The sequence below is a fragment of the Oreochromis niloticus genome, linkage group LG13 (assembly GCF_001858045.2).
Source record: "Oreochromis niloticus isolate F11D_XX linkage group LG13, O_niloticus_UMD_NMBU, whole genome shotgun sequence".
Classification (NCBI taxonomy): domain Eukaryota; kingdom Metazoa; phylum Chordata; class Actinopteri; order Cichliformes; family Cichlidae; genus Oreochromis; species Oreochromis niloticus.
Window position 1 is genome coordinate 11,295,864 of NC_031978.2, and position 17,390 is coordinate 11,313,253.

At 38.9% G+C, this 17,390-nt stretch overlaps 1 protein-coding gene across 1 annotated transcript in view; it reads right to left on the bottom strand.

Moving 5' to 3' along the window:
* Positions 1-17,390, bottom strand: part of arid5b (AT-rich interaction domain 5B) — a 75,221-nt gene that overhangs the window by 12,663 nt on the left and 45,168 nt on the right. Inside the window, exons 5-8 of the mRNA XM_005474332.4 lie at positions 8,667-8,830; positions 6,655-6,928; positions 1,919-1,971; positions 775-872 (exon numbers count right to left, since the gene is read on the bottom strand). Coding sequence (XP_005474389.1) covers positions 775-872; positions 1,919-1,971; positions 6,655-6,928; positions 8,667-8,830 — 589 coding nt within the window. The remainder of the gene's footprint in view (positions 1-774; positions 873-1,918; positions 1,972-6,654; positions 6,929-8,666; positions 8,831-17,390) is intronic.

The window sequence follows — 17,390 nt, forward strand, 5'->3', positions numbered from 1 at the left end:
CTGGGAAGATCGTATTTGGCATTTGTTTAACCTTGGGAAAGTGGCCGTGTGTGTATGTTTGCATGTGTGTGTGTGTTTGTGTGTGTTTGTGAGTGTGTGCGAGCAGCCCTGCATTAATACCCACACAGCTCCCTTAGGATCATATCCATATGCTTGCTTAGGTTTTGTAATACCATCTGAGTGATTATAATGTGGAGGTTGAAAATGCTGCAGTATCAGACTGAACGATTAAATGAATATATTAAACTGGTGTTTTCATTTTATCCTGCAGCTTTCTGTGCTTGTGATGCATATATAGTGGAAAATGGAGAGACTGCATGCGTATTCATATAGGTCAGCTAATAATTAAAAACTTTGCTGTTATTTTGAACTCCTTAATCCTCTTTGGTTTGTTTGTAGAGCGGAATGGGAGCAGATTACAGCACAATTGGTTTCACTGTGCCACACAACGGATCAATTGAGGCAAGGAAAATAACCGAATCTCATGTCATTATGAATTGATTTAGGTCCATAGGATAAGGAAGACATTTCTAAATGCAATTACAGCTACATGCTAAAACAGTCAGCATCCCACTGTTGCTCTTCATGTGTACATTGACTTTCCGTAAATAAGATCAATATGTGTCCTGCTGTGTCCCGATGTTACAAATAAAGCATTGTGAAAGTACATTTGATGCAGCTGTGAAGGAGTTTACCCACTTCAGGCGATGCAGACTGTTCACATGTGCATGCATAACAATGTGTCATATATAACTGCCCGACATAATAACTCACCTCTCGTAGTGTCTCCGTGTACATGTGGCGGCACTTGTGCTGCTGGGGTTGCCGCCCAATTCATCATATACATGTTTCCACTGTCTGCGGACTGTGATCTGGAGCGATGGGTGAGAATACAGAGTGATTAGACAAAAAGACAAAAGAAATAGAGACAAAAAAGAGATAAAAATAAGACGAAGAGAAAGAAAAATACCAAAAAATAATAAAAAACATAAGTGGCTGACATCATTTCAAGGTCTTGGGGAGCTGATGAGTCATCATGTTCCAGTTATTGAATCCTCAACACTCAATTCTCTAACATAATAAGCTCTGTTAACATCATGCAGTCAGTTGTTCCTGCTACGACCCCTTATTCCACAACAGATGGGAATAACGGACGAGCTACAACACAAAACACAAAAGAATGACGGCTGCCACAGAGCCAACAAAGCCACAACATGAAACGTGAGATAATCAGCTGCAGATATGAGCGTTTTAAAAGGATATGAGCCCCAATTATATGAGCTGTATCCTGTTTACGGCCTAGTTTAGTTGTCTGTTTGGACGACACAGCTAGCATATTTAGAAACAGGCACGAGCAATCGACTTGAAGACTTAATATCAAACATTGACTTCACTTTGAAAATACGTCGCACATGAATAGTGAGTGAATAAAAGGCAGGTAAGGCTGCCAAGTTAAATGCCTCATACACCCTCATTTCTGACTCACTCTGGCTGTGTGTGAACTCGCATATAGTACTTGCTCACACGTGGGTATGTATGTGCATTTCACTTCATCTCCAAATGGGAAAAAATGAGTGATTTAACCAATTTCCTTTTGACCAGTTTAGAACAGAGGAACATGTGTTTTCCACTCCAAGGGGGTTTTGAAACAACAGCATCATTTCTGCTAAAAGTGGCTCTGAGCGAAACTTTCTTCTTGGGAAAACAGTGACTGAGCTCAAGGGGTAAAAGGAGGGCAGAGAAATAAAAGGCAGGGAGGAAAGAAGGGAGACAGGTTGGAGGACAGCATTAGCGGAAGAGACAATTTAGAAGGGAAAAAAAAGAGCAAGTACGGATTTTTGGAGGAGAAACAGAAAGAGGGTGGGGAGGGAACTTCATGGAAAAGCAGGACTATATTGCCACATGTGTGAATACTTACCAACTCATATCCTCCGAGTTTCTGAGCAGCTTGAAACATAGTCCAAAGGTTGACTGTGGGAGAGACAGAAGACAAACAAGGGAGTTAGGAACTCTGGGAAAGGACCTGAGCTGAAACACATGACGTCATGTGCAGTCATTACACAAGAGAGAAGGCGATGAATATCAAACTTTTATTTAAAAGCTGCCATAACAAAACAAGTGTTATGACTAAAAGGTATGTTTACACTTTGAGGTCATTTGTTTAGATTAAAAGTAGTACTGGGCGCTATAATTGTATTTATTACATAAATGGATTGTTAGCACTGACAAATCAACATGTTTAAAAGCTGATGACATTTTATTTTAGGTAAAGTCTAAAAGCCTACAGAAAGAATCTGTATGGGGAAATAGATGCTTAGCGTTAAACCATATAATGCACATATAAATGAGCCAATGCACGAATTAAACAATAAACTAATGAGACACACTGAAGAGAGTAGTAATTACATATTCCTTGCCTGGAAAAGTGAAAACAGCTTTTCATCATAATTTCACACAAAACAATTCTGCACTTCAGCTAAAAGGATGCAAATGAATACTGAGCACTTATACAATCATGACTATGTGATAGAATACAGCATATGCTTCATCCTGACAAAGAGATGTGTTAACCCTCAGCTGCCGCCTGCAGGTATGAATGAAACACCATTAAAAGCATCAAACACTTGGCAATATGCTCAAACTTCTGTTTGAACTAATGCAAATTCATTTGCATTGATTTTCCCATGCAAATACCCCATGACAGCCCATATCAAAATACAAGTCTTGTGTAACATTTTCCTAAAAATAGCCATGTAAGCTTTCAGAAAGGCTTCAAATGGCTGTCTGTCTTTGAAAGAAAATATTTCCCACAAACAAAGAACCACGAGTTCATTGGGAGACTTTTGTGCCAATGACATTTGTATTTGCTTTCTGTAACATCATTGTTTAACATTTTTATATGAAGGCCTATAAATAAGAAAAGGAGGCCTCGCCTGGGGAGAAATCCATCAAAATTCAATCTGTGCGTACACAAAGCCTTGCATTTGTCAAAATGACATTTTCCTATCTCCGCATTTGACAGCATTGATTTTTTCCTTCCCTCCTCTCTGCGACTGTTGTCAATGCACGGGTGGAATAACAAAGGGAGCTGGGTAGGTTTTTCTGTTTGAACTGAGCACGCTGGCGTATTGTGCTTTCTGACTGTAGAAACAGAAAGATGGTCTATTTAACTAGCTTGTTATGCATCGACTGTAATTATTACAATAGCACACGGGACTGGGAGGGAACAGGACACATAAAGGAAATGAGAGAACATGCCTTTTCTTAGATGTCTTGTCATTAGCAATTTCTTTTCTTAATTCCCCTCTATTTGGCAGGGGCAATTATCACTGAGATAAGGATGACAAAACAGGAACACAATGCAGCCTCAATGACACACCGATGGCATGGCAATTAGACAACAAGGCTGAAAGAAGGAGACAAATTGGAACTGATGTTCACAATCACATGCTGATGCCCGAGCGCTGAAGCACACACAAAAAAATTTCACACGGAGGCACGGAGGCACACACGCACACGCTTAACAGTTAATCTTGGAGATCAAGGGAATTCACAACATACAATGTAACCACTTCTACTCTTCTTTTATTCCTCCTACATCCACAATCACAATCTCAAAATTATCTTTCTACAATCTCTACTGCAGCCATGCAACTTAAATGGCAGCAGCTGTAGAGCAAAGTCAATAAAACAAAAACCCAAAACAAAAATAGAAGGACAACAACTCGCTGGAATAAACTGCAGCCACACTTGGTAGCTGTTTTCTGCAATTCAAATGCTAGTGCTCTCGTAGCTTTGAAAATGACTGAGCAATGCAAATTAGAAATAAAAAGAGCGCATACTACAGCTGGAACATTAAGTTCAGGGATAGCAACTAATCAGTGGGTAGTTGAAAAAATAATCATTTTAAAAATCAATCAATTCAGAAATTGTATTATTTGGGTACTCTGGCTTCCTCCCACAGGCCAAAAACATGCATATTAGGTTAACTGGTGATTCTAAATTGGCTGTATCAGCCCTGTGATAGACTGGTTCTCTGTCCAGGGTGTACACTGATGTTCACGCTATGACAGCTGGGATAGGTGTTTAAGAAAATGAACGGATGGATGAAATGAACCGGCTCCAACTCTTGAAATGTGAAGACTTTCTTTTTCTTTTCATTTTACTAAATACATCAGCAGGGAGAAAAAAAACCCAGTTCATTGGATGTCACCTTGCATGCTGGGATTCTGTGACTTTTTCATAGTTTCACAAATGAATCACTGATTAGCTGTAAGTAGAACACTAAACAACATGTTGATCTCTAGATTAAACAGAGAAATTGTTCATTTCCACCTTCCAGCAAAAATAAGAATATCTTGAGCCTCTAACATGTAAAGACATCTTGTGCTTATCTTGACAGTAAACTGAATATGAGGCCGGCTGGTCTCAGATGAGCACCTGAGCTCTAAGATGTTTAATTCATACAAACCTTGAAGTGAAACATGAATTCCGCATGAGAGTGAGGCAGGAAAACAAGTGGGTGCTGAGCTAAACCAGCAATATTAGCATTTCTCTGTTTAAAATAGGTTATGAGTCATTTGAGGTAATTCAGACCGACTGAATTTCAGTGGTTAGCGGTCTTATCTCTCAGCCAGACTGTAAAGCTTCACTATTATGGTGTTAAAGGTAAGACTCCACAGCTAGAAGATGAGGTGGAATACGCAGAAATAGTCTTCGTTCAGGCTCAGATAGGGTTTTTTTGGAGGTGAGTCAAATGGATATTTTAGTGATCCAGCCAACAAAGCATGGGTAAGTCTGGTAAATCAATCAACCATCTGTTGCTTTGTTAAACTCTGGAAAACTTCATAAAAGATTATTACTCAAATGTAACTGAAATAACATAATTTGGATTTCCATTTCAGGAAAGTGAGCTCTGATCTTTTAATGCATTTGTAGCGAGTTTAAAGAGAAGACTATGAAAACGGCGTCTGATTACATCTAAGGGTTTGTTGTATTAATTATGATGTGTTTTCCTTTTTTCCTCCTCTTTACATGTGCTGATGTGCGCTCGCTGCCAAGGACGAAGTTTAAACAGCATGATTTCACCATTTAATGAGGGCCTTGCTTATGATGTGTCTGGTTTTGAGATTCAAAGCATGTACTGTATGTAAAACAGTTGGCGCATGGACCTCGACTTTATTCTGAGCTCAAACTGAGAAATGCCAGCTATAAGTAAAGCGAGTTGGGTATGCAATTCTCCCTCCGTCTCTCTACGTATTCCTCGCTCCCTCTTTATATCTCCCGCAACCACAATGACCTATTTAAGCAACAACATGTCGGCAGTCAAGATGACAGGACTGTCAAAATACCGCAGTGAGGTTAGCACAGTCGAGTCGACCACAGCTTACCTTCGTGTAATAGTTTAGAGTAATGAGTTTTACTACGCTATAAACTGTCACTGTTACATTCAATAGGCATGTCTCCCCTCTCCCTGTCTCTCGTTAATTTGCTAGAGTTGTCGTGCTACATTCTGATCTGAATGGCTAAATTCTCCTTGGTTCCTCTGACATGAATGCAAATGTTATGTCCCTCCTTGAATAAAGACTGAGCATGAACTAAATCTGAAAACCACAGTTTGTGAAGAGAGCCCGCATTCTCATGCGTCTTGCCTCGACATCAAACACATAAAGCAAACACACTTTTTCACTTTCCAGAGACCACAGCGTGCCCTTTTTGATGCTTAGGTGCGCGTTTTTTCTTCTTCTTCTCTGTCCTGTGCACACCAAGTGCAAGCTAAGCATCCGACCTATATTAGAAATCTTTCATCTTGGGCCGACGTGTTTCCCATACATGTGATGTTCTTTTAACACTGGTAGAGGACGTTCTTGGCCTTCACAGGAAACCTCTTTGACAAGTGAGAGAAGATATTCTCTCTTTATATAAAAGCCAGTCAAAATGTGCTCTGACAGGAAGTCTCCTGAGTCTTTTACTAACTGCTAGATGGGATTTTTCTCAACATAGAATATTAATCCTTTAGTTTATTATTACTACACACTGAGTTCGTTTTTTAACATTTTGGCTGCAGTTTAAATTCTGAGGCCTTAAACATAACGCCCATCACATACAGGAGCACATGAAACTCTCATACACTAGATGAATGGGAGAAAGTCGGCCATTGACTAAAAACCAGCTACTTGTTTCTCCTTTGATCACAACAGGGGCTCTGCATATATAACATGTGGTTAGAGATGCTGATTAGAGTCCATGCAAGGTTTTCCCCTGCCTGTTACACTGACATGTGTGACTTACAGAGTGCACTTTCACTCTGATACTTAATCTGTAATTTGAGACATATACTTGTGTTTCTTTTCTCCAAGCACACGATATTTTAGGGTTCAAATAATAATGTGCTTTCTTTTTTCTGTGCAGGGAAATTCTGAGGAGGTTTGGGGGCTTTTTTTTTATTGCTTGTTCCTACAGGTGTCTTTTACTCCAATTTTTTTTTTAATCTCCTCTCAGCCTGCTAACGTTCCCCAGTGGCGATGTTACGACCTAAATTTTCAAAATAACTCCTGTAAAAATGTATCCACACAAATTTTTACTATCGATTCGAGCGCTCCATTGCTTCAACCACAGCAGTGAGGGAATAAGAGAAAAAGTTGCCCTACTCACTCTGTTTGAAGCCGAGGAAGGGGATCCTCTCTATGGGCGTGTCTCTTTCTTTCATGTACTTGTAGAGGTCTACTAAGAAAGCCTGCTCCTCCGCTCGGCTCTCCTCTGATGTATCCTCCTCTTTCTTGTCCTCTTTCTCGCTTCTCTCCTCCCTCTCCTTTTCCTTTCCTCTGTCCTTCTCCTCGGATAAAGATTTCTTACTGAGGCCAATGGCCTTTTGTTTGGCCAGTGCGGTTATTTTTCCGTTGGGTACCGTTTTACAGTTGGGTTTGACCTGCAAAGAGAGAGCATACAGACTCAGCGGATGTATTTAGCGGAAAATTAAACCCTTAACAGACTGTTATTCAAATGATGTCAGACAGTTTGTATGACTTTTGTTAGGGTTTAAGCACAAGTAAATATTCCTAATGGCCACAGAGGAAAACTCTCATTGATTATCAATGAAGCAGCTCTTCTGGTCATAACAGATTAGGCACAGATAGGTTTGACTCCAGCTTTGAGAGAGAATTGCTTATATCGATTTAACTGTCCAAGGTCATAGGAATAACTGTGGAAGAGCTTTTACCAAAGATATGTCCCTCACAGGAATATTACGACTAATGTCAGACAATAAACGAGGACAGAGGTACAAAATCAAAATATCAATAGAAAGTGATACCACTAAACCGATTTTTAAATAAAGAAAACATGACAAAGACCTAGTAATGGGGGCTTGATGATTATTTCTTGTTTCCAGTTTCCTCCATCATCTAACATGATTTCAGAATGAGTTGAGTGCTTCTCGTTGGTGGAAACTGTGCTGAGATTAAAATATGAAATAACCCATTCTAATTTAAGATTACACTGTACCTGGTAAGAGGTTATTATAAGAAAATTGACACAGACAAAAAAGAGTACCTCTCAACAAAAGATCCTATCATAATATCATAATCTATCAGTGATAAATTAATCAGGTGAAATGACATTAGATTTAGGAAGAAGTCAATTATAGAAGTATAATCAGCAAATGCTGTCATAATAAAAATAATAATTTCTAAACAGTCTTCATTCCCCTGTCGTCCTTGCTTCATTTGTGTTGATTTGTGACATCCCTTTGTGTAGCACGTGGCCTTCGCAATCGTGTTGCTTTTTACACGTCCTGAATAGACTAGACTGTTGCTGTGTTGGTCATTGTGTAGGAAAGCAAAGTTTATTCTGTAACTTAAGATTCAAGGATAACGTGGAAAGCAGCTGGTTGGCAACACAAGCTGTGCTCTTAACATAAAGCTAGTGGACTTTAAAGTTACTATTTGTTGTATAATACCCTTAAAATATGTCTTTTACAAATATTTATGTAAGTGTAACCTTGTAGACTAGCCTACATGGCTATATGTTCTAAGGAAATGTAATATATGGTGTATGTATACCGTACAGGCAATGCGTGTAATAGACCTGCTGACTGGAGGATACCATGTCAGTGTCAATTTTTTGCTTTGCCTTGGCATGAAAAAAGTGTTTTTCTCCAATAAACTGTAGAAATCTGAAGTGGCAGAGCAGTTCCTCTCAGAGCACCGAGTCCGCTCAGAGTCATGTGAAGGACGCTCTGCAGGCAACAGCAAACAGCTTCCCCACAATTTTAACTAAAACTGATAAATTACTGTCTTACTAAGCCTAACCATAACAGTGTGCAAGACTGCTTCCTCCAGGCCAATTTGAAGAATCCAGGGATCAAACCCTGAACCCTGTAATTATAGGACAACATAACTCAGAATCTGAGCCAAAGCCGCCAAAACAGTTCTAGTCTGTGTTTTTATTTACTTTTTAATCTATAGGGTTATCTCTGGAGCATTCACACATACATGTATAGTGACACTGATGAGACATCCTCTAGTGGACTGTCTAGGCTGTTACCGTGATACCACAGCTGTTTTTATGGCAACACTTCTCCATTTTATTTTAAGAAATATTTGCTTTTAGCCCATGCCCCAGCTGTAACATGTAAATACTCCCTGAGGGAGCGTAACTTATCTTACCTTGGTTGTAATTTTGCCCTCTGGACTAGAGGGTTCCTGTGCTGTCACTGCTGTTGAACCCTGGTTTGACCCTGATGACCCCTGACCCTGAGCCTGACTCTGGGAGTCTCTCCTCTGAGAGAAGGACAGCTTTTTCTTCCGAGGTCGCCCCTTCAGGTTGGGAGCTGAAGGAAAGGGAACAATGACAGTTAGATTGATCCATTTAGAAGGAAATTTGCTTTTTAAAATCACTGAATACTTTCAGCTCTTTGTTGCCAACATCCAATTCTTTCATAATAATATACTTTGTTTTACAGGAAGAATAAAAAAAAGACTTAAAAAGAAAACGCCTTTTAAACCCAAATATGTATTTCTTGCCTGGGAACTTAGAGGGAGGGTATGACAGGAACATTTACAATCAGGGGAAAGGAATTTCACAGGCCTGCTAGCCTGTAGCTAATTATTTTTAAACTGGATTAGTGCAACATTGTGCTGAATGGGGTTGCAGCCTGCCAAATTGCTCCAATGTGCTAGTAAACACGATCCTCAAGTTCACTCCCAGCCTAAAAGAGAAACTCCATTTTAAATTCAGACAGATGTATTTTTAAGATTACAGATGAGGGCGTCATAACAGTCAGGCAGTTAGAATAATAATGAAAATGACAGATGCTGGTTAACCGAGAAACCCACAAAAGGGAAGAAATTTTAAACAGTCAGTTTGTGCTAAGAGAAATATTTCACACAGATGCTAGAAAAACATAGCTTGTATTTTTTTCTAACCGCAACATATATAATATAAAAATGCTTTGTCTTGCCCCTCCTCCCCATTCTAAGCAACATAAATAATTACACTGTACTACAGCACATCAGATGAACTGGTGATCATGACTCTATTTTTGGTTTCCCTCTGGTTAGTCTTCTCATGTCTTAAAGCTCAACGCTGTTAATTAAAAACACATGAACCTGCATGATAGGAGCTCTTTGTTTGAAAGGCTGGCAGATATAATTGCTCAGTTCACATTACACACACAATAAAGTATCTAAGCCCTCCAAGTCCTTTGTACACCCACGTTTATGTCAACCCGCAATTGTAATGTAACTTTTTGGCAGAGTGACTTGCCTCCTCGCAGCAACACAAACAGAGATAAGCTCAAAGGAGAGGGAAAGAAAAACTTCAAATTATCTAAGTTCAGTCATGTATTTCTCAGCGTCGACATTCTTTCTTTCCATCTGCAATGACAATTAAATCACATCCAAGGTTGTTCTCTGCCAAAAGGACTCTGTGATTATTTTTGTCGGATCAAATTCCCATCAAGAGAATGTTACAATAACACCAGAGCTGAATAAAACTAAGAGGCAGTCATTAAAAGGGTAAAATGATCACGACTCAGCAACCCATCACTTCATGTTGTTATTTTCACAACCGCTACGCTGCGGAGAAACAGCACAGGGAAAATTCCAAGGACATTTGTTGTGCATTTGTCATCTCTTTGGCACTAAAAAAACAAGTTTTCAACGCTGTAATCTTTACTTAGAAAGCGCTGGGTGTGTTCCTCCCTCCACTGTTTATCCACTTTGGTGCTTATCCGGCTCCTTTTATTCGGCCAATTACTCATTAACACTGAAAAATAACACATCTTATTGTAAACGTATTTATTTACTTATGTTTAATTTTGAAGGGACATAGACATAAGCCATAAAATATCACAGTATGTTTTGTCTTAGCCAAATTGTGATGCTTAGGCTTTATGTAAGTAACACAAGCCATAAATATAAAGTAAAAAAGAAAATGAAAGCTTGAGAGAACTCACCGATGACTAAGAAAACATATCTCATAGAGAACAAATATAAGAGGAGTTATTATGACTGCTTGCAGGTTTGAATCCAGATTTATCCTCCAACATGTGACGTTATATTTAAACAAACATCGCAGGTCCGAGTCAGGTCACACACTCAGTGTGGTTCTGTTTTTAGTCCAATCACTAACCTCCCTGACACCCTACACTGAGTTACATAACCTGCCTGTCTGTTTACATTTTTCATCAGGTCAAATACTGCTGCGTAAGAAAAAGCTGCAATTACTGCAAAACGCTGCTGCATAACACTCTGCAACAGGGCAGCGAGTGAATCTGAATTCAGTGACTTATTGACAGAGGCCAAACAGAACACATTTAAACCAGCCAGGCAGATGCTGCAGATAGGGGTTAAATGGTGCATTCATGTACTTTCGTAAATATACAGAAACAAGCACACAAGGTCAAGTAAAGGCAATTTTTCTGTGCTGCAGAAGAAGCGCTGATCTGCTTTCCTCGTGGCAGAGTTGCATAAGGGAGGAGTCATCAGCTTTAGAATAACACAAAGAAAATAAAACGTGGACTGAATCTGTGCAGATCGATTTTGTCGAATGGAAACACAGACATTTATAGTCTGTAGAAAAACAAAGCCAACATCACAAGACGATGATTTTACAGCCCCTGGTATTTTTAACACTCTGTGGGCATTAAGTGTTTTTGTCAATGTACTAGAAAAGAACAAGATCATTTAAGCACACTTGATACTTCCCCTCTGCAAGCCAAATATGGGCCTTATAATCATACACCAAAAATGGATGCTGACCAAGCTTCCCCTTAAGTTAATAATTTCTTACTTTGTGGCTTTCTGCTTATCTGGGACACTGACATGACTTGGAGACATGCACTGAAGTGACCAGAGGACTCTTTCCTAGTTCTCCATGAAGCCCTAAGGCATACTGCTTACACATGCAGACACACACACACCATCACCACACACTGGTGTTACAGTAAAACAAAAAAATAGTGACTAAATTCATATATATGGATAAGGGTTATTCCCATCATGAGCCACGAAAGTCACAATGACTTCAGCACAGAGACGCACAGGATGACAACTTGATCTCAGGATGCAGCTGAATGCTTTTAACAGCTTTAAAACATTGCTTTGTCTAATAATTTCTACCCCCTCAGATTCAATTAGACACAGCCCTGGCACCTCTGTTTCATTGCTATTCAGCTGATGTCAATGATAATGAAAAACTCATTAGAGACAGCTCAGGAAGGGTTCTGACGGTTCTATGCATCAACAGAGGCGAGCCACAGGGAACCACAACAAAATGGACTGATTGATTGAGAGGCTGCTGTGAGTAGAGAGACATATCAAGCCAACTGGAGAATTCAAGTGATGGATGTCTCAGTTGATAAAGCTCACAAAGCTGACTGAAAAAGTGCAATATCTGCATGCTCACTTAATGAACAGGAGGGTGGCTTCACAGATCCTCTTTAAAGTAGTTGGACAAATGATCACGCTGATGGGCTACATGGGCCAAATAATTGTGTTGTGCCTGTTTTTGTATTTGTTTGGCAAACTGAAATTAAAGGCTTAGAGGATAGAAAAACACTTTGATGTGCTTTACGGGATTAGTGGCCAACTCATCCTTTCATTTGGCACTTTGGAGTAACACTTATGTCAGAAATAATCACTCACAACTACAGATGTGTGCAGTGGTTTCCTAATTTTAGCCACACTAGCAATATCGGTTAAAAGAATGGCAATTTTGGTCAGCTGAAAGATCAGTTCAGCACTTTGGCACAGATGAAACAAGACAAAACAGCTAAACAGAGGAAATTTTTAAAGATATTGTTTTAGATTTACACGGATAACAATAATTTTGACTGAAAGTCCTCGACAACTGCAAAAAGTTTGGTACAGACTAGATTTTTAACTTGCTATTATCATGGTAAAAAATATTTACAATAAAGTTTGATTAGACTAGAAAAGTACACAAAGGTAGCAGAAAGCATCTAATCCCATAAATTAAGATTATTCTTTATTGAGAATCTTGATTGTATTACCATAAATGTACAGTCATACAAAAAGAGTGGGAGTTACTCACACTATTGTTTCTAACACTAGTACATGCCCATGTTATTGTATTGTTTAGCCTGTGACTTTATTCCATTGTTAGGTGGTTGCTAGGCAAGATGATGACATAATAGATCCTGCATTATGAAAGTTTTTGTGGGAATAATTTAGATCTTACCGTCATGAAAAAAGAATGATAGACTGCTTTTCTGAGGTGTTACAGTTGCATAAAGCTTCAAATGGGTCATTTTAGCCCATTTGTAGGTAGTTGCTAGGCAACATGATGACATGATAATATCTGATATAGATAAGAACCTCCAGGGGCCGAAGATGTTCCTATGTGCCAATTTTGGTTGCTCAACTCCTCATTGTACGCGAGGCAAACAAACAAACAGATTTAATGTATTATAGTAAGAAGATTATAACATGCATACTGACACAATGTCACCACTTCAATTTTTAAATATTAAAGCTACATTTCTCATGACACCCCTAGTATTTTTTTCTGAAGCTATTTTCAAGTCAAAAGTTGAATCTACTGTTTTTCTTAATGACCAAAAAGAAAGTAACTCCTTATACAACATGTTGTTGGCACCACTGTAACTGCCTCAGGGAACTACACAGTGTGGTAGAGTTACGTTAATTTACAATCATCTTTGTAATCTTATTATGCAAATATACAACGAGGATGTTATAAATGTTGATCATTCATTTTATTGGCATTTACAAAGGTCAAGCTGAAATAAATCATTAGTAAAAACTGTTCTACAAAGTTTCAAATGACAAACTAAACACTTATCTGTGGATTTTCTTGTTCAGTTCACTTTTAAGTGCTATAAATGTTTGATTTTTTGCTTCAGTGTTAATCCTTTTAATTATTACAATGCAAGGACTTGTTAGAGGAGCATTCATGACCAACAGTCACCTATTGTTTCTTTTTATTTCAGTGTATTTTACACCTAGTTTCAGGTTAACTATGATAACCTTATTCAGCTTGATAAATAACTTTTTTTTTTCAACTGTAGACAAGTTAAATGATAATTTCCCTCCTGAAGTGATGACTGTTCTGACTCATCACATTTGAAAGAGGAACATATGAGAGTTTTTATCCCCCAGACAAACTGCAATTGGGGAAGAATGCCCCATCTACGCTTTCATGAAACCAGACTCCCACTCGTGCCTCTGCGCACACCCTTAATTCTACAGTTGAACTTCAACTACATCTAACTTCAGCTAATGGGGTCCAAGTTCAAACAAAGAGGAGAGCGAGGATGAGTGTGGTATTTCAAGAACAAGCACCAGAAGAACATGTTTTGACACATTTTGTTGTCTTACTTGGTTGCAAATTCACTAAAGGCCTGACACCCACTCAGCAATTATCAGAATAGCTCGCAGCCAAAGGTAACATTCATGTTGCAATACAAGGCCTTGCCTGTACAGTACAGTATGTCCCCCTGGATAGAACATGGCAAAATGTAATTTTGAAATTATAATTAACACCATTTATGGAAAGAATTTTTGATAAAAAACCAAACCAAACAAACAAACAAAACCACAGAAGCACAGCAAACCAAAATAAAATTATGTAACATCCTGTTGATAAACCTCCAAGCACACGCGGATCTTTACAGCAAATATAGCATAACCACTCAAGTCAGTTTAGCAGCGCAGAGATATTGACAAGTGGAGTTATGTTCCAGAGCTTACAATCAATGTGAATTCTCCAAAGAGAGATCCTCTAGGTCAATTAGTTCAATAAGTTACTCCCTGATGAGTTACACGCTGAAGGTTCAGTAAATGTAAAGAATTTTTTAACTAAACACACTGTAAAGTTGTGAGAGAGAAGAGATCTATCTGTGCAGGTGAGAAGCAGTCCTCAGGGAAGGATTTGTAAATGAAACTAAACCTGCGAATACGCCCACACTCAGACAAAGGAGGTCACTCAGGTCTGCTATACAGGCTTACAGTGGCGCATCGGAAATTTACCGCAAGTTATACAACATAAAGCGCCGGGAGAGACTCTCTTTAAGCACTGAGCAGCTGTATTTCCATGTATGTATAAAAAGATGCCACTGGAAAAAGGGGAAGTTTTTCAAATGGAAAACAGAAGCAGACTTAGAGAATTAAACAAAAAAAATAGAATAAAACTAAATATGACTCATAAGGAACAATAATAGCGGCTGTCACAATGCAAACAAAATAACCAAAGGTTAAAAAAAACCTGACAAGTAATGAATAACACATGACAAATCATGATACAAAGTGCCCTCTGATACAACGCTTAAGAGACAGACTTTAATCTGTAGAGCAGTGGAGCATTAAATGTGTGATCAGCGAAGTGATATTGCACTTTGGTGGAACATTTTAACTCCACTGGAGGCACAATGAAGTGACAAGGGAGGCTCCAAAGCAACAAACCAACCAGACTGAGTCCTCAGGCAGCGATGACGGGCGACCACGTGTCTTCACTATATGTACGTCAAAGATCTCAGAGTTTGGAGGAATTTCAAGTACTTGTTCTCAAGGACTGGATGTTTCTGACCACAATTTCATGGAAAAAGCACGTCTGGGCTAATGTTTCTTTCTCAGGCTCATCTCTGAGTCAATACCTTGTCTGTTGCTCTTTTGGTATTTATGACACATATTACCAGCAATTTGAATCAAAAGGTTCTCACGGGGAATGCAATACACAAAACCTAAGCACATTTGTACTACAACCTACAGCACAGGTCGCTGCTGCTTACCACAAATTAAAACAACAGTTATTTGTGTTTCAATTTGGCTGTAAATCAGGATGTGATAGATTCGTTTTTTTACCGAATACCACTGGATATTCAAAAAACACACATTCTCCACCCACACTCACTGTTTTGGTTTAAAAGACTCGCTTAAATCTCTCTCAACAGTGCCCTTCATCAGAGCTGGCTTTAATTATACCCACACACTCCTATTAGAAAAAAAAGGAAATTCAGATTCCTATCTTTAATTCCTAATTGTGCCCGCTTTGCCCGTGTGTATGGACTGTAAGTGACTTTGCACTTGCAGTCTGCAGAGATTCAGAAAACACAAGCAGTCCTACCAGTGATCTTACACTATGACCATAATTTAAAAGTGACGGTATAATAGAGCGAAGCATCAACAAAGGGAAGAAAGGATCTGAATATTTTTACAAACATTCTTTGTTTTACGAGGCAACCAAGCAAACTAACCCAACACAGATTTCACAATATCACCGCCATGACCGAAACCAAAACAGCTCTCTTGATTTTCCTCATGTAAAGCAGCATTAGATGCCTCCTCCTCGCCGCGATTATGCTGCGACTGAAGCTGCCGTCACCTTTCACATACTAACATCAGGCACTTTTGACATGCTCGTAATTCTCACTTTGTCACATCTGACAGCAGAGCTATTCCACTGTTCCTGCGCTTGAGGCACGTTTCTGCTCAGAGTCATTTGAGACATACACACACAGACAGACACACAAAAACTTTAATGAACAGCAATACTTCAAGCATCTCCATCGCTGCAATCATCAAAAATTACACAATGTGCCCACAGAGTGAGCGAGTGTGTGTGGGTGGACACAGTACACTGTTTTTATTAATCATCAAAACCTCCGTAGGTTGATAGATGATACAAGTGTTAATTAATTTCTCATAAATATACAGGGGAAGATTATCATTGATAAAGTGCAAAACATTTCACAACACAATCCAAGAGTGCGGTATTTCATACTAGGTCAACCTCAGGGGGATTTCACATCAGTAATACTGAAATATTTTCATCACCGCTATTGCCTGTTTTTGACTATGAATGCATCTGCAGCATAAGAAGATATTCTAACACTGCTGTGCCTGAGAGCTATTCTGAATTTAATGAGGAAGAATTATTTGGCTTCTTCCTAGGTATGATAATAGTTACAAGTTACTGTTATTACAAAAACACATCTGAGCTGTGCCAAGCCTTTAAAAACAACAACAACAAACTCACCTTCCAATTTAACAGAGGGAGATAAAAATCAGTAAACACAGCAAAGCCCAGCAGCAAGAGCAACAATTTCAAATTTTCACTGGTGCTGTGTTTGGTGAGAGTACCTGTATCAGGAACTTGTTCTGACTACTAACACACAGAAAATCACTGTAATACAAGGCTATTAGAGCATGGCCCGAGTAAAAAGCAGGGATTAGCCCGACCTGTTTCTAAAAGAGGTCTAACAACAGTCCCCCTGAGGTACAACCGACTCATCCCCAGGTCCTCGACAGCTTCTTGTAAACAGCTCTTTCTTTCCAACAGCACCTTGATTGACTCTGCTCGAAGCGTTTTTTAAAGAGCAAGCTTGCCCAAATTACACACACAAAGAAGCTTAGCCCATTATTGGTTATTTTTTTATGTCTCTATTTTTGTCTGTGTAAAAAATTTTTTAAACCTAATGCAGAGGAGGTGAAAAGAGGTGCACTTATCCTCTCCTTTCTATTAGAATAATAGAAAAATGATTTAAATTAACAACATTAAATTGGAGACAATGCCAATATTATTATCTATGTAAAATATTCACTCTCCACGGGAAATATCCAACTCCTTAGCTTCTAAATGCTCAGCTATGTTTGCCATTTAGTGGCAAATTCGTAGAATAAAGTGAGTGCAAAGACACTGGGACAACTCACAGGGCTGGGTGGGTCATTCCTGGTAATCCCCTTCATATTTCACACAGCCAGTTGAATAAATGTTAACATGGAAATCACTTTTTTTTATTGGCGAAGCAAGTCAAGCACATGTGTACTGATCAAACACTGACAGTTGTTATTACATTAAACAGAGGCTGGGGTATATGAAATGTGAAAGGCTAGAAGGAACAAACAAAACCA